Below are 27,550 nucleotides of genomic sequence, written 5' to 3'. Positions count from 1 at the left end.
ATACTCTGGGGTCCTCGATGGGGGGGGGGGAATGGGATCTGTTGGGTATTGATATAGAAATGATGTGAAGTCCATTACTCAGATCCACTGGACAAGTCCACTCTTGGGGAAACTTGGCTGCCACTAGAGGGTACAGAGGTAAAAGTTGCTACTAGGCCCATATCCTGTAAGGGCCCCAAAGGCCCCCTGCCTCATAGAATATGCCACATAAGGTAGGTTAGAGCCCCATTACAGATTTTGCATTGGGTACAGGGGCTTACCTTAAATGAATGGGCTGAATAGAAATGCCATACTTGGTCCAAATACAAAAGTAGCACAGTTTTTCCTAATCTCATTCAACCCTTATTGTAGGTGTAAGATCTCGGAAGGTGAAGACTCCTGCAAAACATATATTTTTACTTAATTAGAGTTACTGAAATAAAACGGAAGGGCGGAAGGAGATCTTTTATTCCCTGTAGCTTTCTCAGCTGGCGTATATTCTGCACTTCACTACTTTTCATAAATTTTATCAGGAGAAAATGGCTAAGATATCCTTGAGGTAATAAAGATAAGCCTGGAATAGCAGTGAGGGATGATTCAGATGTTCTTGTGGCAGTTCAGAGGAAGCTCACACCATGAGTGAAGGAGGCTTGGGGAACACTCTCTACGCTCCTTGAGACGCTGGTAAGTGTGCGTTGTGCCATAAGGTAAGACGTACACACATTTCATATGGCTAAATATTATTCATACCCGACCCTCTTATAAGTAAGTCATACCAGTTTTGGAGTTGTTCAAGGCGTAAAGGGAAAAATTGACACGTAACAAATAACATAGGTACGACTATCAATATTATATCTATATGGCTTGTTTTATTATATTTCATTACAAAGTTTAGAACATTTTGTTAATGATATTAATATATTTGTCCTTATTGATGTTCATGTTCCTTTTTCTTTGATATTCTTGCGCTTGTAGCTTTTCTTACAAGATAATTTTACTATCCACTTACGCTATGTTCACATTTGCGCCTGGGTGTCCGTTGTTGTTTTTGGAAGCCCTAGTCTGTAGTAATGGAGGTGCTAATATTGATAACCCTAATCCATGGCCGTCTAGGACTGTTACAAAGTAATGTCTAATACCTCAAGAGGTCCAGTTTTTTTTTACATAATAATACTAAGATAGTAAAGAGGTCACTGGTGGTCTAGGGTAGTAAGGTCATGCATCTCTTATGTTGTCCCTCCATCTATGTGACTCCTAGAGCATCTGCTATGTGGACTGGTAGTCAGACTCTCTAGGCCCGCCTATGAGGATCACATTGAGCGCCGCGTAGGCCTTTAGCACAGAGAGGTTGACCTCTGCTCCACACAGAAGAAGATTTAGATATGTGATATAACTCAAATAGGACCAAATGGAGAAGTTGCATGACGTGAGTATTACCTGCAGTCCCTCCTACCTAATGTAGTTCACAAACAGGAGCAAAGATATAGAGATTATGTGGAGAGATTCATGTAGTAGAAAAATCTATAATTGAAGAAGTTATGTAAGTACGCGCAATATCATATTGCCTTATTATCTGCAGGTCTGTATAGGTGAAGCAAGGCTGAGCCCAACAATGTCCTATCATTCCTCTTTAACTCTTAAAGAGAAAGGTCATCTCTTAAAGTTTAAGAGATGACAAACATAGTACTAGTGATATATTACCTGGATGGCGGTCTCCTCACAATTATACATGCAATGTGATGATTTATGACCACAATAACCTTCAATAGCAGCAAAGATATTTAATTTCAGTTGTATAAGCCCATCCATGTCTGTAGCTGCCTGAACCACACCAATGGTCAGTGAGCCATATACACAGTCCCTGGTGTATGATCTCCTCGTATGTTAAAGATCAGATCTCCCAACCTTCTTGATGACCTGTTACCTTCATAACCAGTTGCTATTGACCATCAGTAGTACTGTTATATTGGAGAATATTCACACTATCATCGACTGACACTCCGAATTTAGATGGTCCTTAAAATAGTCATTATAAATGGCAATCTCCATTGTTTTTCATCAGATATAGGAAACATTCAGACTCGCAGAACAAGCTCTACAATGGGACCATATTGTCCAGTTTTAAAGCAATTTTAGTGTTCACCCAAATCCAGCATTAGATTAGTAAAGAAGATATGTCTTTCCTTTGCACTTCAGGCTAGATTCTCACGGACCAAGTTTCACTCGTCCATGTGATGGCCGGATTGACCCAGCGACATAGTGTCCTATGCTATAACCGGTATGGTACAGTATGTCACTGGGAACTCCAATGGACCCTATTAAAGGGGTTAGGCCATAAAGAATATTTATCTTCTATTCATAGGATTGAGGACAAATAGCTGATTGGGGCCGCCTGACTGCTGAGACCCCCATGATTATGAGAACGGGGGGTGTTGTGCCCCAGCTGTGCATTCACCCTGGCTGAATGTAGGTGTGCCCATTGTTGGATGGGTTGCTGTAGATTGGAATAAAGCATTTGTAGCTTTAGCTTGTATTTTACGGACAAGCTGTAGTTTTCATTGGTACTTTCATTTATTTTTTTTCTGCTGTTTTTCTATATTTTTACACCACATGCAAAGAAAATAAATCTTAATTTTCTTGTGTTTAATACTTAATATATTGAGGAATAAAAGTTTTTTTCTTCCAACGTCCGGCTATTCACTCTACTATAGAGATGATGATGGCATGCTGTTATCTGGATACATGTATATTCAGCACCATATATACATATGAATGTCTGCTTCTGTAATACCTCATTGTTTGTGCTACTGACAAGCAGAGAGGTTCTTGTTAGGTGATAGATAACAATCTATGGGATGGCGCTATACATTTTCATAAACTTTCATGACATCATAAAATCCACATCTGGTTTGTGTCTTCCTTGGATGTCTCTATGTGCCATTTCTATTAAAGGACATTTACTTATACTAAATACATTCCATAGCGGACATGTGTGCCATGCCAATGGCTGGTGGGAAGAGTTCATGGAGGCTGTATATGTAGGTATCTGTCCCAGAAGAGAAATACATAATGGGATAGTGCGGTTACACAATACATGCAGCACAAGAAGTGCCATCATGATTTTGGATATACTACATAGGGTTAAGTAATAAATATCTATAGGAAAAACAAAAACGAATTGTGAAATTGTCATGTTTCTATATCCCAGAGGGTGACATGTCTCGTAGACACCTACGGGAATGAGATAAGTGCACAAACACAAGGGAACATATGGATTGGAAGACTCCATATTGAAACTCCTCATACACAATACCCCATAACTGCAATGTGCCAAGTACGTACATACATATAATGGTTGCCAGCTTGACATCTGGCATAACATAATAGCAGTCACTTAAGACAGAACTCATTCAAACCCCAAGTTTACCCTATAAGGCTGAGGCCCCATATTGCAGAAACACAGCTTTTTTTTCTCCACGTTTTGTTGAGTTTTTTGAACCAAACCCAGGAGTGGATTGAGCTGAAGGTGGAAATATAAGAACTTCTTATAGAGTTTCCATTCCTTTGGTAGCCATTCTTGGCTTTGTCTCAAAACAACACAAGGTCTGCAACTAAAAAAGTTGTCTTCCCGCAACGTGGGTCCTAACCCAGTACCCCCATAAGAATATTAGCCACACAGTGCCAACCCTAACATCTACACAATGGTCCTCTATAACAGTGCCAGGCACATATAGCACCATAAGTACTTATCTGCTGCGACGGTCTACTCCTCACCATCTCTCTTCTGTTTGATAGAAAAGGATTGTAGAACTGACTACAAAGCCTCCATACTTGATCCTTACCATTGAAAGCTGTTCATGATTGTTGGTGGATCAAAAGATTCTTTGTACTGGTGGCCTACCTGGGCTGCCCATAGTCTGTTTACCATTTGGGCATATCATCACATAACCACTGCTCTCAATACCTCCAAACACTTAGGTCACAATGTGCTACATAGTGTTCAATTTGTCTAAATAACCATCTTGCGTCTCTCAGGCCAGTCATGTGCCCCTTTTCAAAGTCAATCAACTGGGCAAAATATCCTTGTGTGCATCATAGAGGCAGTGAATGATCTCTCATCAAGAGGTACACCGCCCAAAAGTAGCCTCTGAGAGACTCTTTATAGGACAGCAAGGAAAACACCTGTACGCCCTCTTGTGGCAAGACCCAGTGCAACACATCTTTACATACCTGTCTGAGACAGGGAACAGGGGCTGAATTAGGATCATGAGCCCTCGGTTGCCTGAATAGTCAGTCCACCTGCTCCTGCTATATTCTAGACACAACACCTGAAGTCAATGTTATTTCTGCTGATAACTACGTTACTTATTGAAAAGCAGAAAAGCCAAAACTCAATCCCCGCCTGAGACGGTCATCACGATACGCTTTAGTCTCAGATTTTTCGAGCAGCAATAATTAGTTTAGCCAAAAGGATTGCTTTATGTGGAATTGAAAATATTTCCCATTATGTCTCTGTCCCAAAAAGCTAATGAAATAGAAGTTTAATAGCTCAAATAAACAAAAACAAGTCTTCTCATTTCATTTGCTCTGTGACTCTAATCGCCGCGCCCCGCGCCCGTATCACACAAGCAATTACACAACAATAGCGCCAGCCATTAGCTCTTTAACCTCTATTTCAGTCTTTGATACTTATTACCAAGTCACATGCCTGCGACGCTCGGGTTTTATTTCCACCACTGGAGTCTTCAATAACATCAAAGGCAGAATTAGAAAATCCTTTCATTTTATTGATGTGACTCCAAAGGGAAGGATACAATGGTGCACAGCCTGAGTGATTAACCTTAAAGTCTACACAATACATACAATGTGCTCAAGAATAGAATTAGATTTATTACTAATAATTCTATTTTACACTAGTATTGTACCAGTAGACATGCTGGAGAGATATACACTACAAGCATTGTCATGCAGCTCCTAACAAAGGCTAAGAACATATCTCTCATGCTTAAAGGGTCCCTGAGTTTCCATCAAAAAGTGAACCATGTGCATCCTGTTGCTGAGCAGTCTGTTCTCTGGCTTATAAGCCTTCAAACATGGTGTCCTATCAGTTTTCCTGCTGCTAATAGTCACATTATGGATGCAGCACATTTTACATTTATCTTCAGCTTCCCATCCATTATTACTACTACTGGTTTCTTTACATGTAATTCTGCCAAAAATAACTGTAAAATAACAAATAGCTCTGAAAAGTGATAATAATATAGTAGATTCAGGGACACTGGACTCCAAATCCAGGTTATGATACAGCTAAAAAGATCCCTTACATAGAAAATGAGATCTCTGAGCACAGTGAATAAAGCTGCTTACTGTCTATGACTAACATCCCATCAGTTATAACACAAGCAGCTAGTCAGAAGTAGATAGACTCCCCTTAAGCTCAATGTGAGCTGTAGACTCCTCTCTGCGCAGGGTACAGGTAGGGAAAGCTGTGATGTGGAGGCTGTGAGGAGACCTTCACCTCCCACTTCCACTTACTGTGTTCCCTTCTTGACCCTGCTGGTTTCTAAAAATGGAATTTCTAACAGAGTGAACAAGAAATTAGCAAGAAGGGAGACGTCTACTGGCAGGACTTTTCTAGGAAGGTTTCCTTAGACGGAAAACCACATTTTTAAATTAATATTTTTGTTCAGAATTCCATGTTCTAATAAGTGACACTTGTCTCAAAATGTGATCAACCATGGATGAATTTAGGGACCATGGTTGTACAAACACTATATGGAAAAATTCTATGGACACTTGACCATCCCACCCTTTACATGCTTGCTGGAATCTCATCCATGGTGTGCATTAGGGTTGCGTTTTTTGTGTAGGCCATTTAACTTGCCAAACCATGACTTTATATACCATACTTAGTGATCAGGGGCAAAGTCATAGTCAAGTCATAGACAGGGAAAGACCTCCCACAAAATGTTAACAAAAAGGTGGAAGATGCTCATTTTACCTTGAATGCATAGAATTAACATTATCCTTTGTAGGATATAAGGTGCCTAGAAGAACCTTGGAATACAATCCTACTCCGTTGTCTCTCCTCCCCTGGATTATTACAATAGGCACAGTAGACAACCTGACCACAGTAAGGACGTCATGGCTGGTTTGCTTAGTCCCAGTCCATAAAAAGTTCTTCCATTCATAATTGTGTCCATTGATAACCAATCAAGACAACAGAGTATCACCACTAAGAGGTTGGAGAAAACTGGTGTAGACATGTTGATCAATTCTGCCATTGTATGTATATAGAGATGACACGTCTGGGTTTCTGTTTCTATATACCTGTTTAGAAATGGTTAAGGCTGAAACCCCCAACCTATAGAAATAGAAGGGGCGTTCATAAGCTTCTGTCCATACAATGTATCTACAATATTGGAGTGCCTTTAATGACCCCAATAAATGAAACGATCATTTAATAGCTGTATTTTGTGCTTCCTTGGGTTGTAGATGTCTTATATTACATTTTATGTGATGATCTGAGCAATAATTAACGTGACAAATATGTCATTACATGTATTTTGCACAGTCCATTAATGTTAATGAGGACTTCCTCTCTTTCCTTGTAGACTCTGAATTGACTGCAACGTGACAGTCCAGGAAAATGGCAAGGCAGAGGACTTTTAGCAACCTGGAAGTGGCCCTGATCGTCTTGACAGTGTTACTTTTCTGTACATCTATTGGATTTATCACAATGTTATTCATCCTGGAAAGCACACTGAAAGAAGATAGTAAGTGTAATCTTTGTAATACCTTATGCTTTTCCCAGTGTGTGCTATGTACCAGAGCGGAGAGGTGGAGGTGGAGTAATATCCACATTTTTCAAACGAATTTGGGGATGGGATTCCCGAACGGAGAGCAGACGCAGGTGTGAACCTAGCCTTAGTTACAGAAAACTGAAAAATAATGCCAATGCATTCCAGCTTGATGTATATTTACATGAATAATATGAATATGCAGAGGAATAATTTACAATGTTACAGTACATGGATAATGCTCACCGTGATGTGGTAGGACAGGATGTTCACAGTCATTTCCCAGACAAGGGATGATGAACACAGTGATGTCACAGTACAGAATAATACACACAGTGATGTCACAGTACAGCATAATACACACAGTGATGTCACAGTATAGGGATAATATACAGTGATGTCACAGTACAGGGATAATATACACAGTGATGTCACAGTATAGGGATAATATACAGTGATGTCACAGTACAAGGATAATACACATAGTGATGTCACAGTACAGGGATAATACACACAGTGATGTCACAGTACAGGGATAATACACACAGTGATGTCACAGTACAGAGATAATACATACAGTGATGTCACAGTACAGAGATAATACATACAGTGATGTCACAGTGCAGGGATAATACATACAGTGATGTCACAGTACAGAGATAATACACAGTGATGTCACAGTACAGGGATAATACACACAGTGATGTCACAGTACAGACATAATATGCAAATATTATAAATAATGTCACAGTACAGGGATAATATACAGAGATGTTGCAGTACAGAAATAATAGACAGTGATGTCACAGTACAGGATAATACACACAATGATGTCACAGTACAGGGATAATACACACAGTGATGTCACAGTACAGGATAATACACACAGTGATGTCACAGTACAGGGATAATACACACAGTGATGTCACAGTACAGGGATAATACACACAGCGATGTCACAGTACAGAGATAATACACACAGTGATGTCACAGTACAGGATAATACACACAGTGATGTCACAGTACAGGGATAATACACACAGTGATGTCACAGTACAGAGATAATACACACAGTGATGTCACAGTACAGGGATAATACACACAGTGATGGCACAGTACAGGGATAATACACACAGTGATGTCACAGTACAGAGATAATACACACAGTGATGTCACAGTACAGAGATAACACACACAGTGATGTCACAGTACAGAGATAATACACACAGTGATGTCACAGTACAGAGATAATACACACAGTGATGTCACAGTACAGGGATAATACACACAGTGATGTCACAGTACAGGGATAATACACACAGTGATGTCACAGTACAGAGATAACACACACAGTGATGTCACAGTACAGAGATAATACACACAGTGATGTCACAGTACAGAGATAATATGCAAATATTATAAATAATGTCACAACACGGGAATTTTAAAGCTAATGAAGGCTTAATACACTGCCATGTGAAGAGTGGGTCACTATACCTGCTACCCTGCTTGTAATGTCAATGACGTTTTAATAAAGCTGTATGCAGATACATGATGGTCTTGAATTGGTACCAGATAACTAACAAATCTATTCAAATTTGGTCTTTCTATTACATTGCCACCCATGTGTTCACAAATTTCTTCCTAATATACATTTGGTAGGATAAGAAGAATTAGGATACATATGGAGGAGGGTATGACTACACAGGATTGTAGTCTGATACCATGGACATATACTGTAGGTCTGCTTGAAAGCTGTGAACACAAAACAATTGGTCTATTTCCAACATTACAAATATATTCATAATAATGTTCTTTTATAGGTGTGACCACTTCAACAACTACTACTACAACACAACGGCCATCATCGACACCCACGACTACAACAACAGCTGATGCTCATCTTCATGCGTATCTGATTGGGGCAGGAAGAGCAGACTGTACTGGCCTCCTGGGAGATATTCCATTGGTATATGACTTGTTATCACCGTATATTATTGTGTTGATTTTGTATATATACATATAGAATGCACCTGGATATATTACATATCTGTGGATAGATAATAGTAATGGACCACTGGACGAAATGGATGTACCGTATGTTCTCCATCATATGAGAGTGTCCTTGACCAGGGACAATATTTCTCAGAAAATCAGTATTACTGCGTACTATCATGTTATGTTATGTACCATGCAGAATCACAATGGTGTCCTGATATGTTCTCTTTCCCTGGGCTATTTCTGATGGTGACCATTTTATTTGTCTCTTCTCAGATGGGCTATGCTAGTAGCGACCAACTTGCTGGAGGGCTACACACGCGACAATACAGTCGAGCCTTCATAGTAGCCCAACCGGATGATTCCAAACGAGTGGTGTTTGTGAGCGCCGACATAGGAATGGTTTCACAGAGGGTCAGACTAGAGGTATATATAATCATTAAGCCAATATTTTTTATTATGTGACACATTTACGAGTATCTATAGAGAAGCGTATAAAATCATGAGTGTTTGTAGAGTCTATAAAACGGGTCAATCTATGATGAAGATATGTTGAATAAAGCTGAGGCTACGCAGCAACTTTGGCTTGGATCGCTCGGTCACCTAGTGAATGGAGTTGCATTGGTTTGAATAGTGTTTCAATATTTTTTGAACCCTTGGAGTTGCAAGGTAACTACAATTACTAACATTGGTGAAGGAGTCCTAGGGAAACCTGGTGATCTATGGTTGCGTGACGGGAGCTGTATCCAAAGTTGCTGTGGAGCCCTAGCCTAAGGAAAATAACATTCCAGCCATGAAATGACTGAAAATTATTGTAAATGTATTTCTGATAATTTTGCAGGTTACAAATATGTGACCTAGTGGTCATGGCCAAGATCGGCCAAAGTAGAGGTACAAACAATAGGTGTCACCTTGTAGGCCTAGAGCTAAGTGGTTATTATGGGCTCTCCTAAGGTGTACAGTCTGAGGAATGGAAGTACAACTTTTACAGTCTTTGGCTATATTCAGATCTCCACTTGGCAGCCTCATCAGGGTTTCCGTCACTTTTGATGGCAAGAATAATGCAGCATGCAGCCATGAACACCAGCAGCGCTGCACCTCCCATGAGGCGACCTGAAGCGACCGCTTCAGGCGGCGCTATGGCGGGGCCCCAGGGTAGGGCAGCATATTTGATGACCTAAGCCAGTCCAGGACAAGCTGTCCTGGACTGGCTTATCGTCACCGTCTCGGCAGCCCGGCACGGGAAGCGAGCGGTGGATTGGGGCGGCCCTGTGGACGCAGCGCTGCTCCAGCGGCCGGCCCTCACGCTTAGCAGAGAGCAGGTCCTCTCCCTGCCTGCTCTCTGCCTGCTAACGACGCTCACTCCGCTCGGCCCCGCCCCCTCCGCGGTTTTCTGACGTCCGCCTCAGGCGGCACAAACCCTAGGTTCACCCATGAATACCAGTAGACCCTTTGATAAGTCAATGAGGTTCCCTGGGTGCCCTTGATATCAGTTTTATGGCATATCCAGTACACTTCTATGGCTTCCATTGGAACAAAAGCATTAGAGTACATGTGAATAGGGACTTGCATTGAAGTCTCAGTTATCACTTTTTGCCTACTAGTGAAACCCACCATATATAAAGAAAAAAAAAAAACCCTATTTCGTAGTCTTCAGTGTTCAGTTTTGTTCCCCAATTCTCATGGAATTGATATATCCTGAAAACAATACTGGTAAATTGTGATCCCCAAGTCCAAAAAATTGAAAGTGGCATATGGTGCAAAATGCATGTTATATGGTCCTAAAGGATCTCATATGGATTTTATTTTATTTTTTTAAATTGGATTAACTTCTAATAACTTTTGGGCTTAAATTCTAAAAACAAAATTATTAATTATTTTTTTATATATAGGTCCTGGATAAACTGAGGAGCAAGTATGGAGACCTCTACAGACAGGACAATGTTATATTAAGTGGGACGCACACACATTCAGGACCAGCTGGATATTTTCAGTACACAATCTTTAGGTTGACAAGCCAGGGATTTAGCCGAGAGGCCACCAATGCGGTAGTAAATGGTATTGTCAAGGTACGGTCAACGATAATCTAATCTTGTGCTATATGGTAAGGCAGAAACATACTACAAATACTATATATAGGTTACCCAATAGATTGCACCTTCTCTTTACTGAATGTTTTATGTCATCTTGAATCCACAGAGCATTGACATAGCACATGCGAGCATGAAAAGAGGACGAGTCTTTGTGAACAGAGGCACTGTCGAAAACAGCCATATTAACAGAAGCCCTTCCTCCTATCTCCGCAACCCAGAATGGGAAAGAGCCAGGTAATGGGGTTATTTGGCCGTCATGAGGAAATTCCACTGTTCGGACAGTTGGATAGAACACCAATTTATATGTTTTTGGACTGTAAATACACAGATGAGATATAATGTAGGACTACCCAGTGATTAGTATAGCAAATGTACCTGTATCAGACATAGGTCCTCTTCCCAAAGTCCCTTGTCATGCAATGGCTCATTGGGATGACCTCTCCATAGATGGGATATGGATTTGGTATGACTTCATCTTGACTTGTAGAAACCAGATTTAGATATATTGTATATTTAGGTTTCCCACTAGTAGTATAGACATCAAGTTCTTCACTGCCTAATGGACGTAGTCGATGACTGCTACTTTGGCGTATAACATATTACACCCAGATCTCCAAATTGTAATACTTTTCAGGATCATTGGACAATTGTAAATCTATTAAATGAATTTCTAAAATTCACTTTTTACAAAAACCATTATTTCTGTTGGATGCCAAGGAAGTGGCAGACGTATTGGCCGCCATCCCTGTGATTGTGAATATAAAGTAAGTTTTAGTTATTGATAGTCTATTTTCATACCATATCTAAATCCCCCAACTTTGAGAGAAGTCTTTCCGATGAGCCGGTTGTATGACACGGGAACGCTAGAGAGAAGCTCAATCAACTGGTAAATTAACTTTCACTGGCAAATAGAAAAACCACTCAGAAGTAATTACGTAAGTGAGAAATATGGTTTGTGAAGTGTGCGATAAGGGCCCATAACATCCATCTGCTGGCGCTGCGCTCTGATCTGCTATTTCGGCAGTGGATTTATTTTCCATTGGCCATGGTAAAGGTTACTAACAGGGTACAGAATAATAATACTGACCTTGTCATACTGCATATCACATACCTGCAACTACGGTGAAAGCAGCCTAGCACAGCAAATAAGCCAAATAGCTTGTATATTGCTCCATTTGCCTCCATTTAAGGTATAAATCCACTTTTTAGGAAACATAAAAACAGTCGTAGCAGTTGTCCTAAATCTTACGAGCCATATTCAGCTTGGCCGTATGAAATGTGACAGAATAATAAATCATGAACAATAGCAAATATTTCACCTAAAAATGCCACTGTTACCATTGTTGTCAATTGCCAATACATATGTTCATAATTCAAGACTCGTATTGCAAGCCAACAATTGGTCACTGGATGACAGAGAACGGCTATGGCCCTACATTGCAGAAAAGCTGCATTTTATGTTGTAGATTTGCTTGGGTTTTATAAGCCAAAGCCAGGAGTGGATTTCACAGAAGGGAAAAGCGTAAGAACCTCCTATATTTTCCCCAATTCCATTGTAATCCCCTCTTTACTTTGGCTACAAAAGTAGCTTTTTCGTAACATAGAGCCATAGCCTAATATTGGCCATGCATGTTAGCGTTCACACTTGCGCCTGGGATCCGTCCTGTGAAATTCTGCCAGGGTTCTGTCTTCAGCTCCGAGAAACTGGACAGGACACGGCTTCCCAGCAGTCAGCTTTACAACCCATTCATATGAATGCGTTTTTACAGTTGACCGCCAGTGTTTGCCTGCGGCCTCTCCGAGGGGAAACCAGACATGCAGAATTTTGTGTCTGGTCAAAAAAAAAAATGGTTTCCCTGCAGAGAAGCCACACGCGGACACTGTTCCCGGTCCAGTATCTCAGGGCTGAGGATGGAAATCAGGTGGAATGGCACAGAACGGACAACGGGCACTTAGATGTATATTGTTTAACCATTGAATGTATTTGGAGCCATCTGACTGTATCTCACCAGCAAATGTTGGGAGAAAAATCCAACATGCCTGATCCTTTTGTCAGGGTCCAAGCCATTGCTCAAGCAAGCAGTAGCTTTCTCCCCTGTCGCCATAAAAGGAGAGCAATTGAGAGAGAATTGTCAGCCATATTTTATCCGTGAGGTATCATGTGTATGTCCAGCCAAAGACAACAATCCATTTCCAATACTGACGTTCATGAGAGATACAATGGGGATATTTACTAAGCAAAATGTATGTAAATTTACGTAACATGACTTTTGCCAAGTGTTTTAGACACTTTAACCACTGTCTAAAATGGGGTATGGCTTGACAGGAAAGGAGCGTGGCTTTATGGAAAGTGGCCATGGCCTAACTTGCGACATTGTGTGCCAAAAATGGTGCCAAAGTATGTTCCATTTTTCTGGTGTAAACTATGCCAACTAACAGGAGGTGTAAAGTCAGACTGTACAGTCTAAAAATACAACATATGTATTAAACATCATCGCCTCATAAATCCGGCACACTTTCTAGTCCAAGTTCACACTGTCAAAGTTTTAGACAAACTTGAGATCACTGACACCATGGGGCAGATTTACTAATATTAGCTCTACAGAATGAAATGGCCATGTATTGTCTATACACAGGTACCCATCTAACACAGACAAAGATATGGTGATAATGAAGATGGTGGACATGAATGGTGCGGATGTGGGACTTGTCAGGTAACCGCAGAGTATATGTAAACTGCATAAGTCTTACAGTTTTAAGGGGAATTTGTCAGATCAGTTTGAGACACTAAACCAACTATTTGTCCCGAATAGCCCTGTTATAACACTATCCGTATCTGCATTAAAGGGGTTGTGCAGGACTTCGGACATGGCTGCTTTCTTCTTCTCAGGAAGTGACATGATGTCCATTGGTCACACGGCCTTGCTACAACATTTTGTCTATGGGCTCACAAGGATTAATGGATTGTTTAGTGCCCCAAACACTTCTCTTTCTTTCTTTCTTTCTTTCTTTCTTTCTTTCTTTCTTTCTTTCTTTCTTTCTTTCTTTCTTTCTTTCTTTCTTTCTTTCTTTCTTTCTTTCTTTCTTTTCAATCTGTATGTCTGTTTATAATATCTATCTATCTATCTATCTATCTATCTATCTATCTATCTATCTATCCCCCCAGTAACAGACTGTATATAACAATCAAACATTCTCCTATGTTCCGCCATTGTGTTTGCAGCTGGTTTGCAGTGCACGCGGTCAGTATGCCCAATACTAACCATCTGATCAGTAGTGACAACATGGGTTATGCCTCTTACCTGTTTGAACAGGCGAAGAATGAGGGATCCCTGCCGGGTGAGGTAACAATACTAATATAATACAACTTCAATATCAACATTCATGAATCAGATTCCTGCTTACTGTATATAGTGACACAACCCCTTTAATTCTGCCTCCAAACTTTCCAAGTTGCTTTGTATACTTTAGGTTGTCAACACCACAGACAATGACAACTGCTGCATGTTACTGGGCTGTACACGGAAGCTTGTCAAAACCACACCCCCTCTCTGACATCACTTCCTGCTCTACAGCTATTGGTTAAAGCAGCTCTTGAGGCACTTCCTGTTCTGCTTCCTGTTCAGGCTCTCTACACAGGATATAGACAGTATATTCTGTATAGTCATATAGTCATGTGCAGCCATTTAATCTTCTGTGGTTTTAAGGGTCTACTATACTGTACTGGAAACTTGTATTAGTAAATTTACAATATGGTAAATTTACCAATTTAGGTAAATTTGATATAATTTCTGATTATTGAACATAATGGGGCTTTAAGAATAGATAACACCTATGAGTCAATAATTGTAGTTGTTTTTTTGCAGGGATCATTTGTAGCAGCTTTTTCATCATCTAATCTTGGAGATGTCACACCAAATACTAAAGGTCCTCATTGCACAAATACGGGTCTGTCGTGCGAAAACCCAACCAGCACTTGCCCAGAAGGAGGGGTAGGTTACACTTAGGGCCCATGCGTATGTCTATTTTTGTCATCCATTAGCATGGGACATTAAAGAGACATTACATTCGGGTGAAGCTAACCTATCTAATGGTGTTACTGGTTGACAGACTCCCCCTGTCTTTCCTTCCCGTTGACAGACTCCCCATAAAGCAGGTATACCGAATGCTAGCTTACAACAATGATTAGTTAAAAAATATGTAGAAGTAAAAATGAATCTCAACTTTAATGTCCGACTAAGCTCAGTCATCTGGAAAATCAATAGGAATAAACATCATAACAATTAAATTGATTTTTTTTTTAGCTAATGCAGCTTTTTTTGCAATGCGAAGGTTTTGTCATTTTATGGTTGTGGAAATTGGTATAAAATGTAATTTCTTCAGGGATGTTTGCAAATTGATTATTTTTAAATCTACTAATATATTGGTCCTTAGAGACGCAGTAATGGAAAAGTTACATCAGAGAGAACAAAACATAAATCCTCTCCTAGCAAATTGTATTAAATAAGAGTATGAAGATGCTGCATTATAGGTAGTGTTAAGCCAAGTAATCTTTTTTATGATATTGAGGGTAGATATGTATCAGAGGCAAGAAATCTGAATTTGTTCTCTAGCCCCCACCATGCCTGAGTAATTTCCCTCTTTAGTTTCGGTACCCTATATGCTAATTAGGCTCTCCACTGTCAGATGGGCAGGGCCCTGGCTACTCCAATCCAGACCGCCCATCTGACTGTATGGAGTTTAATTAGCATATCAAGAACTAAAACTAACAGGACCAATTGCTCAGGATTGGCGGGGGCTAAAGAAAAATTCCAACTGCTCAAGAATTGAAGGATGCGAAGAGCTGGAGATGGCGAGGATGGAGGTAGGAATTTGTTTTATTACCCTAAATAATTGTACTATAAATATCATTATTAAAAATTCTAAAAGGGGAGATTATTAATATTATTAAAATCCTCTAATTGTGTTGTTTTCTAATTTAATTCAAGGTCTCAACGTGCATCGCAACTGGCCCTGGAGACAACGCGTTTGACAGCACACGAATAATTGGAGAGCAAATATTTGAGAAAGCCATGGTAGATTCATTTTTTATCCATTTTAATGGGTGAATGACCTCTGAATTGTAAAGCATAGAAAAAATAGATGGTATAGCTTAGCTTATAAGTAAGATAACATAACATATACATACAGTATATCGGAAAGGTATGTGTGTATATATACATATATAGTACAGAAACGCAGAAATCTAACCCCTACCTCTAGTCCCTTATACATATTAGAGGAGTGGGAGAGGATTGACTGCAGCCGCAGATTTTACAACACTTCTATTTTTAAGGCATTCTTGTAGGATCTTTTCCACACCTGCCTAAAATTTTAGCACAGTGCTGTTCATAACTGGGTAATTATAGGAACAGTATAGGTCAGATAGATAGATGGATGGATAAATAGATAGCTAGATAGATAGATAGATAGATAGATAGATAGCATATATCAGTGGCGTAACTAGGAATGGAGGGGCCCCATGGTGAACATTTGATATGGCTCCTATTCCCCTCTGACCTACCGACAACACTCCCCCCCGACCCCAGTGTATAATATTTGGAGACCCAGGGGAGGATACAAACATAAAAAAACACTGTTACTTACCTCTCCTGGTTTACAACACACTCTCGGCTGATGTTGGCCATCTTCAATGATGGTACAGACGTCACTTGAGCCGGCCTTGCATCGTAACGCATAAGGACGCAAGCCCGGCCCACGTGATGTTTGGGATATCACCAAGTAGACCCGAAGCCTTCTGGAGTCCAGGAGGGGTAAGTAACAGTGTTTTCATTGTTATCTCACCTCTCCTAGCCCTCTGATCATTATACTCGGGGGTCTGAATAGACCCTCAAGTATAATGATACCCCGATAGTTACGTCCCTGGCATATATATTAATTTTGGTGAACTTTAATAAAAACGTGGTTCGTTCAGAGTTCTGCTCTGAGACACTCTAATTTTCTCTGGGGTTTTAGACCCTGATATTCAGTCTTTTGCCTCTTTGTGTGTATATGTATCTATATGTTGCTGACATTCTTTTTTATGTAAATTAAAGGAATTGTATAATTCATCAACCAAAGAAATTTTGGGGTCCGTGAATTCTGCTCACCAGTGGGTGGACATGAGTAATGTCACTGTGAAGCTGAATGACACGCACAATGTAAGTATACATAGACTATAGCGTACACTTTGGTGGCCCACTATATGGCACACTATAAAGGCCTCTAATAGAAAGGATTATTGTATTGTGATAGACATACTTTGTATGAATATTAGATTTTTAGATGTTCCGCTTTGATTCTTAAGAAATTGGTTAAATATTTGCTTTGACTTTGGTCTATCTCTTTAAAGGCAACAACTTGCAAGCCCGCGCTTGGTTATAGCTTTGCTGCGGGGACGATCGATGGTCCTGGATTGATCAATTTCACTCATGGTGAGAATTGCTTGTGGACTTTCCTACTACTATGAAATGCAATCTCGTATACATTCATACATATATAGTCACCTGCCAAATATACGTCTGCTATAGGATTGATACAGGGATGTCTGAAGATTGAGATTCTGCAAAATCTTTAGGTTAGACCCATCTTATAAAGTAATGGTATGACAGTATTGATCAAACTTGTGGATATAATATAGCTTTGTGCTCCCTTGCAACTGGTGGCCTGGTTGCCCTATGTACAAGTGATTGGACCCATGCGTGCACAGCCAGTAGATGGCAGCACCACAGTGATAATTCAGTGCTAAAGCCCCTTCATGTATTGGATCTGTAAGGGGTCCCGGAGATACCAACCCCATTGATCATAAAATGAAGGCATATCCTAGCCATAGACCACCATTATATAAAAAGGGAACTTGTACAAAAAGTTAGAACAACATTTCACCAGTTTTATAACTTTTCTATGCAGGTATGACTGAGGGAGATCCATTTTGGGATGGTTTAGTAGCTGCACTTCTTGGACCTCCATCTAATGAAACTATCGAATGCCACCGGCCCAAACCCATCCTGCTGAACACCGGAGAGGTATATGTGATAACTCTATTACATTTTTTTTTTTTTTTTTTGTATTTCAAATGTCAATTCCTTATTTACATAAACCTGGCGCCATGACAATGTAGCGATACAGAGAGGTGGAAGTTGCACCTTGTTTCTATCATGTTAGGGTCCCCCAAATCCTAGCTCCGTAAGGATAGACTGTAATAGAGATCTTGTGAATTACTTTCTCTCCATGTCCTTGCTTATTGCAGATCCGTGACCCTATCCCATGGCATCCAACAATAATTGATGTTCAGATGATCACCATTGGATCACTGGCGATTCTTGCAGTTCCTGGAGAATTTACGTGAGTGCCTTTATTCTTTAGGAGTTAATAAAAAGATGTGAAACACCAAAATCGTCTGCGCACCTCAAGGGGTTTGATCGCCAACGGGAACAAATGTCATTAGACGTGTCCCCTTGTCCGTTCCTGTCTCTGCACAGAGACTACTTGGGTCTCAGAGTGGAACCCCTTTAACCTCACGATGACGAAGGTCATGATGAAGTGACGCTTTTAGAAACCCCGAAACCGAAGCCAAACAGAAACGTCTAATTAACCCCAAAGTGCCCAATCTAAAGCTAAAAAGTGCAAATAACCAGCAGCAAATAGTACAAAACATTGTAATGCCACGTTCACACTTGTGCCCGTGTCCGGCCATGGGGTTTCCGTCCTAATCCCAGGAGAAACTGGATATGGAACGGCTTGCCGACGGTGAGTTTTTAAACCCATGGGATTTTAAAGGTAACCACTAGTGTCCGTATGCAGCCTCTCCACAGGGAAACCGTTTTTTTGGACAGACAAAAAGTCCTGCATGTCCTGCATGTTTTCTCGTGTAGGCTGGATATGGACACCTGCAGTTTGCTTTAAAATCCCATTCAAATGAATGGATTTTAAAATTCACCGCCGGCAAACCTATCCAGTTTTTCTGGGGATAGGATGGAAACCCCTGGGCGGACAGCAGACGCTGGTGTGAACGCCCCCTAGACATACTGTGAAATTATAACACGGTTTAGTCCTTAGTAGGGTGCACTGCAGTATCTTCTAACCTCCATACTTTACTTTCCAGAGTTGTCGCCAATGATTTGTATGTTATAAAGGTTTCTTCGCTCTTGGTTTAATAAGAGTTCTTTTACAGGACCATGTCTGGAAGAAGATTAAGAGAAGCAGTGAAACAGGTATAAAGCCGAAATATTACAATTATATGGCTGGATTTAGGAATACTTTTCTAGCATCAGAATCTCAGGAGGCGACATTGAAGGGGAGAGAACTGCATACTGATTTAGGTCTTAGTCTAATGGAACCTTTATGCAAGGAGTTGCCAGAAGTGCCGGCTGGGGGCAGAAAGAACTTAAGGATTTATAGGGATTGTGCCAATAATGCCACTTATCACAGAAGAGGAGATGAGAGTCTGATCTCTGGGGGGACCCCCAGCAATTGGGAGAATGGGTTCAGTAATGTCGCCTAAGTGCTTCATGTAAATGCACCAGTGGTGGATCCCTGTTTTTGTGATCATCAGGGACCCCAGTGGTCAGACAACAAGTGATCGGACGCATATCCTATATTCTGTTTGCAGCTATACGTATCATTAATGGAACAGTCTCTTTAACTAGGTTGTGTGAAGGTTTTTATTAAAGATAGTGGACCCTTGTATTACAATACATAGCAAGCTGCAGGACGCCATTCACTAGCAGATCTGTCAGACTAGCTGTCTGTTGGCTCAGTCTCTCTATCCTCTCCTGAACAATTTTGATTTATGACCAGATCCAATTTCAGTTGTGGGTTTACAGCAGCATAGCTGTTTAGGAAGGTTGAGTGGGGTCAGTTGGACCCCCACCAATCTGAAAGTGATGGCATATCCTAACACTTTTTACAGTGGAAAAACACCTTTATAGATAGATGGGATGGATATATATATTTACTTTTCTTTAATTACTTTTATCATTTCCAGGAACTGGATCGATCCGATACCAAGGACACTGATGTGCTTGTTTCTGGGCTTAGTAATGTATATACACATTACATTACAACATATGAAGAATATCAGGTATTTGCTATAAATTGATGTAATTGCTCCAATGAACCTGTATAGATCAGTATTCAGATTGGTAACCTTGTCCTGCGTACATGAAAATTTGTGTAGCAAGGCAACAGAGCAATATCAGTGATTGAATGCCAGAGCTATTGTATTACGGCTTATGTAGTTGATGTGATGCCAAGTATTTTGTGCAATGTGATGGTGAAATGCTTCGTGTGAATATGTATAGCATGCAGGCAGTACGATTGGAAGACATTACTATGTAAAGTACAGTATGGTGATGACATGTAGACTATAGCTTTGAGAGCATAGGTTGCAGGTCTAGGCTGGTTGCATGGAGATGTACTGTTGATGGTTCCATGCAATATCTTGATGTAGAGCTGCAAGCTAGATATATAAAGTAGCTAGAGTAGTGATAAGCAAATGTCTCAAGATTTGTCTCAGGAATTTTTGCAAGGCTCCCATACAATTTCAGTTTGATCTAAACTTGCTCGGACTGAACCAGAAGTCGTATTCTCATACTCTGATATATTCTGGTGTCTAAAGAATCCACAGAGGTCATAGTCCACTTTCTTCACCTCTCCAGGGCTCCACCACCATGGCGGGTCTCCTTTCTCAGTGCCTTCTGGCCTACTGGGTGGATCCAGGTCATTGCTGAGGCCTCCATAGTCATGTTAAGTGGTGACCTAGGGCACTTGGATAGCTTGTAACCTGTGAGAGAACTGTGTGATGGCTGAGACATGCCTGTGTTGTGGCCTACAATGAGGGTGACCAGCCAGCCTAGAGAGACTGCAGAGAGGGGACAATGTCCAGATACTGGTATAGAGAGCGTACTGCACTGAGACTGTGAGAGAGTGCACTTAGTCATAGCTCCTAGGCCTGAGACAAACAGAGTCCGCACCGTGATACCACCTGTAGTCCTGCTGCAAGAGACTACTGCTGTGTCGGAGACTGTTGGGTTGTTTGGGGCAAGCCCCAAAAGTGTTAGAGACTGTGCTTTGTGCCATGAACATAGTCTTGTTACTAAGCTGTGTACCTTCTCCAAGAATAAACCCACCAAATCTTGAAAGTTATTTACTATTCAGGAATTCTCCGTAGCATACTAAATGTAACTAAGGTTGTTGACATAAATCTCTCTAGAAGGAAATACAATGTAAACAGGTTGTCTAGGATTGAACTGAAAGATCTGCTTATCTTCTGAAACAGCGCCACTCTTGTCCATAGGATGTGCCTGGTATTGCATCACTGGAATACGTATGAGCTATAGTAACAGGTGTAAGCTATGGAGAACAGTGGTGCTATATTTGGAAAAAGGATAAACCTATTTGTAGTCCAGGACAACCCCATTGATCTGCTGAGTAAACTTTGATCCGAACCATAAATGTGGCGACTTTTCTGTGTAAATAATTTATCGGTAATTGGCGGTCTCTGGAATGCGAATGACTGTCATGATAACAACTGATACAGCCAACACGATTGTTTTTCTGACTCCAGGCTCAAAGATACGAGGCCGCGTCTACTATTTATGGGCCACACACACTTTCTGCTTACCTGCAGCTGTTTAAAGGTCTGGCGAGAGCAATCGCTGAGGTAATGTGAGCGAAACGTGCGCCATAATGTTTGTACATTCTGATGCGTTTGTAGAAGTCTTGTTTTTTTCTTCGGTGTTGAGGAAATGGAGCTGATTCATCATTTTCAATGAATTAACGGAAATGGCCTTAAGGTGGCCAGAACATTACATTGGGAATTAAGAAAATGGATGAGAGGTGGAGCAGAGAATAAGGGTTGGGCAGTATTCCCCCCCATGGACAGCCTGGATGGTAGAGTCCATACACTCCGATTACACAGGAAGTCGATTGTGACTTTTGCAGAGCACAAAAACCCATGAAAGTCCCAACAGGTCACAATGAAATTACATGAACCAGTTAAAGAGAAGGATTCAGTGAATTTTCTAATAAAAAGGAGTAACTAAATATGGTAAAAGTAGATGAATTGTGTATCATGGAGAAATAAATACATACAATCATTTAATCTTTTCTCCCTTCTTGGTGTTGCTTGACTGTTCCTTTAAGACTGTACAACATGAATTACAATGTGAACATTGACGTTTACTTTCTTTTCTAGGATAAAGTCGCAGAGCTGCCCAAAGGACCGCAGCCACCCTTCTTTAATGAATCACAGCTTATTAGTTTATTGCCGCCTATTCTCGATTTAACTCCCACCAACAAAACTTTTGGAAGTGTGTTGGTGGATGTCCAGTCACAGTACTTACCTGTAAGTCAGAAACATGGGCTAACTTAAAGTGGTCATGCCACAAAATATAGTTATTATCCATTCATAGACTAGAGGATAGATACCTGATCAGTGGGTGCCTGACCAATGAGACCCCTATTGAGCAGAGGAATGAGGGGTCCTTTCCCCACGCTGTACATTCAGCGTAACCACAGCTGGACAACACCTTCAACATGTAAACCTGGAGCTATACAATATCCTTTTATGTATAGACTATGTTTGTCAATACACTTTGGGCTGCAGGATCCCGACTTAGTTTTGCCAAATGTATTCGGCCTAGTCTGATCCAGTAAATTTGGTTTTTCAGTCTATACCTTGGGAGAATTTAGCCTTAGAAAGCAGCATAAGCAGTGGCGTGAGGCAGCTGCCACAGGGCCCGGGACATTAGGGGCCCGGTGACAGCCGCTACCGCTGCTATCATTATACTCGGGGGTCTTTTCGGACCGGGAGAGGTAAGAAACATAAAAAAACACTGTTACTTACCTCTCCACGATCCGGGCAGGCTTCGACCTAGTCGTCTGATGGCTCATGACCCTGGCTTGCGTCCCGGGTCATGTGACGTCTGACGTAATTGAAGATGGACTACTTCGGAGGCCGACAGCATAGGAGACGGGAGATAGGTGAGTAACAGAAGGTTTTTTATGTTTTTCTCCCCCTGGGTCTCCGATTATTATACTCTGGGGTCTGAAAAGACCCCAGAGTATAATAATTGTTTATGGGTGTCCACAGTGGGACATGATACTGTGTGCAGGGGCCACTATGGGGGATAATACTGTGTGGAGGGGCCACTATGTCAGATAATACTGTGTGCATGGGCCACTATGGGAGATAATACTATGTGCAGGGGCCACTATGGGACATAATACTGTGTGCAGGGGCCACTATGGGACATAATACTGTGTGCAGGGGCCACTAAGGGACATAATACTGTGTGCAGGGGCCACTAAGGGATAAAATACTATGTGCAGGGGCTACTAAGGGACATAATACTGTGTGCAGGAGCCACTATGGGACATAATACTGTGTGCAGGAGCCACTATGGGACATAATACTGTGTGGAGGGGCCACTATGTCGGATAATACTGTGTGCAGGGGCCACTATGGGGGATAATACTGTGTGGAGGGGCCACTGAGGGACATAATATTGTGTGCAGAGGCCACTATGGGGTATAATACTGTGTGCAGGGGCCACTATGGGGTATAATACTGTGTGCAGGGGCCACTATGGGGTACAATACTATGTGCAGGGGCCACTATGGGACATAATACTCTGTGCAGGGGCCACTATGGGCCATAATACTGTGTGCAGGGGCCACTATGGGACATAATACTGTGTGGAGGGGCCACTATGGGGTATAATACTGTGTGCAGGGGCCACTAAGGGACATAATACTGTGTGCAGGGGCCACTATGGGGTATAATACTGTGTGCAGGGGCCACTAAGGGACATAATACTATGTGCAGGGGCCACTATGGGGTATAATACTGTGTGCAGGGACCACTAAGGGACATAATACTATGTGCAGGGGCCACTATGGGGTATAATACTGTGTGCAGGGGCCACTATGGGGGATAATACTGTGTGCAGGGGCCACTATGGGGTATAATACTGTGTGCAGGGACCACTATGGGGGATAATACTGTATGTAGGGGCCACTATGGGGGATAATACTGTGTGCAGGGGCCACTATGGGGGATAATACTGTGTGCAGGGACCACTAAGGGACATAATACTGTGTGCAGGGGCCACTATGGGGGATAATACTGTGTGCAGGGGCCACTATGGGACATAATACTGTGTGCAGGGGCCACTATGGGGTATAATACTGTGTGCAGGGACCACTATGGGGGATAATACTGTATGTAGGGGCCACTATGGGGGATAATACTGTGTGCAGGGGCCACTATGGGGTATAATACTGTGTGCAGGGGCCACTATGGGGCATAATAGAGCATGCAGGAATGCGTAGGAGGGGGTCGGTCGAGGTCTTCGGTGTCAGTCGGAGGGGCCCATGTCAAAATTTCGCCACAGGGCCCCACCATTCCTAGTTACGCCACTGAGCATAAGGTTTATTTACTGAAACCAACCTCTGTTGACTCCATTTCATGTGATGACATCCACAGGGTGAAGTCGCTTCAGTTACGTTTGTTGCTGGGAACCCCAGAAATTCTGTAACATATATGGTACGTGAATGTACTATTGTATTATTTATTTGGAAACCGTGGATTTGTATTATGTTGTATTGTGTTTGTATGGCTATATGAGATGTTTATGAGGACAGCTAAGGGAGTAAACACGTGTGTATTTTTGCAAAATATATGTGTAAAAATACCCATTGACTTCAATGACATTTTACAGGCATATTTTTACACGTGTAAAAAATATCATTGAAGTCAATGGGAGTCTTATTTTGCAAAAATACACGCACATTTACTCCGTGTGAAGGCTCCCTAAGGCTGTATTCACATTTGTGGCGTTATCTCTGTAGAAAACTCCATCACAATATCCACCTGAAATCAGTGCACGCACAACTTTTCCATCCACTGGTTTCTTTTGGTTTGTCCCAAGCTTTGTCCATTCATTTATTAAACCTACCCAAAGTCCCTCATGACTCATGGCGTGTATGCTTTTTCTGGACCCACAAAAGCTTCCCATGATTCCTATCACCTGTTAGCACCCCCCGTATAATAAAAATGGGCCCCTCTTGTGCCACAGACTCCCTCCTTGACTATATACGGCTGAGTAACTTGGCCATGAAAGGGTGAAATGTTCTCCTTTCTGACAGTGGAAGGGGGTATAGGGTCAGAGGGCAGGGGTCATACATTTATGATACAAAGACTGCCAGCCATCAAAGAAAATTTAAAAAGGAGATCAAAGTTGATCCAATCCTGGATTATTGGGGTGACTTTTGAGAACCCTTGTGGCTGTTGTGACCCATATGGTTATGTCAGTACCTGCAATATCTTCCAATATCTAGGGCTAATAATAAAGTTTATCTTTCAGAGTAATGATACGTACTTAAAAGTAGAAAAATATGAAACTGTAGCTGGAACATGGCGCACAGTGTACAATGATGCCTCCTGGGAGACGAGGTGAGAAACATATACATGTGACCTGTCAGATACCGTGCATGTTACACTTATCTTCTGCACAATGTTATCTTTATTACTTGCAATTAATAAACTCCAGGATATCCATTAATCATTATTAATATGCTGTCATGCATCCCTCTGGTGTTACCGGCAAATATGCTACAAAAATCTTACTTTGGGGGCCCCCATATGTTAAATTAGGGGTACATGTAAAAAGGTATGCCTGGTGAGTTCTGGATCTGCGTTTGTTGGATAAAACGGTCCATGAAACCACAAAGGTTGGGGCTCCACGTGTCGTAAACTCCATAGCAAAAACTGCTGTGTTTACATTCCCGGCAGCTGCGATTTCCAAAACCGTTGTGTTTTAGGGTATAGCAGCATGTTAATTATACCTACAGAAACGCCGGCAGTGTCTATATAGGAATAATGGAAGCAGAAAGTCTGCAGAGGAAACTATGATGACCTGTCCTTAAAGAAGACCATTCATGTCCTTGAGCACATGTGATTTTATACACCACTAGAAAGCCAACAGTACGCTGAATTCAGGGCAATGTTGGCTTTCCCGTTCCGTGCCCGGGGGGTGGAGATATCTGTGCCATTACTGAGATCTCTTCACCGTCAGAAGGGCATTCCTGACAGTCTAACTGGGCTATGAGGAACGCCCCTCCTGACAGTACTCGGCCATAGCCCTGTGCTGTCAGAGGGGTCATTCCTTACCACCCAGCCATGACATTGAGCTGTGAAGAACGCCAGTACCTCACAGCTTAGTGTCATGGCTGGTTGGTAAGGAATGCCCCCTCTGACAGTACAGGGCTATGGATGAGTACTGTCAGGAGGGGCGTTCCTCACAACCCAGCTAGACTGTCAGGAATGCCCTTCTGATGGTGAAGACATATCTATAACGACACTGATATCTCCACCCCCGGGGCACGTAACGCGGAATATTAAAACCGCATGTGCCTGAGGACATGAAAGGTCTTCTTTAAGTCATAAATAATATCTCTGAGACAATCTCTTGAAGTATCATTAAAGGGGTTGGCCACTTTCAGACCAATATTGAGTGACCAATGTTATTGTTTGTATAATAAATTATACAATTTTCCAATATACTTCATCAATTCCTCCCGGTTTTCTAGATCTCTGCTTGCTGTCATCCATTGCGCTTACTCCCAGTGGATACAAATCACACCATGGTCATTATACAAACAACAGGATTTGTCTCTCACTATTGGACCAAAAGTGGCCAAACCCTTTAAAAAACATTTTTTTTACATATTAAAACCACTTACAATGTGGTAATTTTTTTTATAGGTATTACTGGCTGAAGGGTACAGGAGGTCAAAGCAATGCGACAATTGAGTGGCACATACCATTATCAGCCGCGTCTGGGACCTACAGGATCCGTCACTCTGGACACTATAGACAACTTATTCCGAACACCATCAGGCCCTATGAAGGCGTCTCTTCTCAGTTTGAGGTCAGAAGATCATTGCGATGACCTTGCCACCATGTTTCTAATCTAGCTGCTTCATGTGAATGATACAGATGAACTGAACAGCGCGGTGACGCGATAACATACCGATCCTTACATAAATTGTATTACATTTTACCTTTCACTACTGGTTTCTGTAAATTTCCACTTTCCTAGGAAAGAATGAATGTATCTTGTCTACTGGACAGATTGTCAAAAGTTGTCCAAAAAATAACCAGATCCGACGCCAACATCAGTCAATCAGATTGGTGATGGAGATCTCTAAGAAATGAGAGCTGGAATCTGATTGGTTCATTAGAAGATCCTGCATCTGTCCTATCCACTTTTTTAATAAATCACCGACAATACACCGCTATTAATACCAGAATCCTTAATCAGAATCAGAGATGGATCAGTGTTCACAAATCTGTTTATGGTAATGGGTCTTACTTTGGCTGGATCATTGTAGTTACAGTAAAGTGCAGTTCACATTGGAATCAAAAACTACCATTGTGTGTCGCTTTAGAGAATGGCGCAGCATGCAGCATTATTCTGGCAACTAAAATTACATAAACCCTATTGAAACTCCAATGGGTTCTGATGGTCAGTATTTGGATCCTTTGCTGCCATCATGCTAGTGAACAGAACCTAATGAAAAATTATAGAAAAAATTAAATAATATTTGAAATAAATATTTTTGTATTTAATAAAA

At 41.4% G+C, this 27,550-nt stretch overlaps 1 protein-coding gene across 1 annotated transcript; it reads left to right on the top strand.

The window, feature by feature from the left end:
• Window positions 1-594: 594 nt before the first annotated feature.
• Window positions 595-27,550, top strand: LOC142182774 (putative neutral ceramidase C). Its single transcript, XM_075257503.1, has 21 exons — window positions 595-663; window positions 6,594-6,755; window positions 8,603-8,748; window positions 9,054-9,203; window positions 10,670-10,846; window positions 10,977-11,104; window positions 13,507-13,584; window positions 14,094-14,214; window positions 14,737-14,862; window positions 15,859-15,945; window positions 16,966-17,070; window positions 17,262-17,343; window positions 17,819-17,934; window positions 18,159-18,253; window positions 19,083-19,122; window positions 19,896-19,991; window positions 21,477-21,572; window positions 22,107-22,256; window positions 24,399-24,458; window positions 25,279-25,367; window positions 26,679-27,550. The coding sequence occupies exons 2-21, from the start codon at window positions 6,629-6,631 to the stop codon at window positions 26,863-26,865; spliced, it is 2,256 nt and encodes a 751-aa protein (XP_075113604.1). The 5' UTR covers window positions 595-663; window positions 6,594-6,628; the 3' UTR covers window positions 26,866-27,550.

This window comes from Leptodactylus fuscus, chromosome 10 (assembly GCF_031893055.1).
Source record: "Leptodactylus fuscus isolate aLepFus1 chromosome 10, aLepFus1.hap2, whole genome shotgun sequence".
Taxonomy (NCBI): Eukaryota; Metazoa; Chordata; class Amphibia; order Anura; family Leptodactylidae; genus Leptodactylus; species Leptodactylus fuscus.
Note: the sequence above shows the minus strand (reverse complement) of the source record. Positions and strands in the feature narration are given on the sequence as shown.

What these genes read in the sequence shown, in the direction of transcription:
- LOC142182774 (XM_075257503.1), top strand. Translation starts at nt 6,629, where the DNA reads ATGGCAAGGCAGAGGACTTTTAGCAACCTGGAAGTGGCCCTGATCGTC. An exon ending in AAATATTTGAGAAAGCCATG is followed by an intron (nt 15,946 to 16,965) that starts GTAGATTCATTT and finishes TGTAAATTAAAG; the next exon opens with GAATTGTATAATTCATCAAC. An exon ending in TCCAGTCACAGTACTTACCT is followed by an intron (nt 22,257 to 24,398) that starts GTAAGTCAGAAA and finishes TGACATCCACAG; the next exon opens with GGTGAAGTCGCTTCAGTTAC.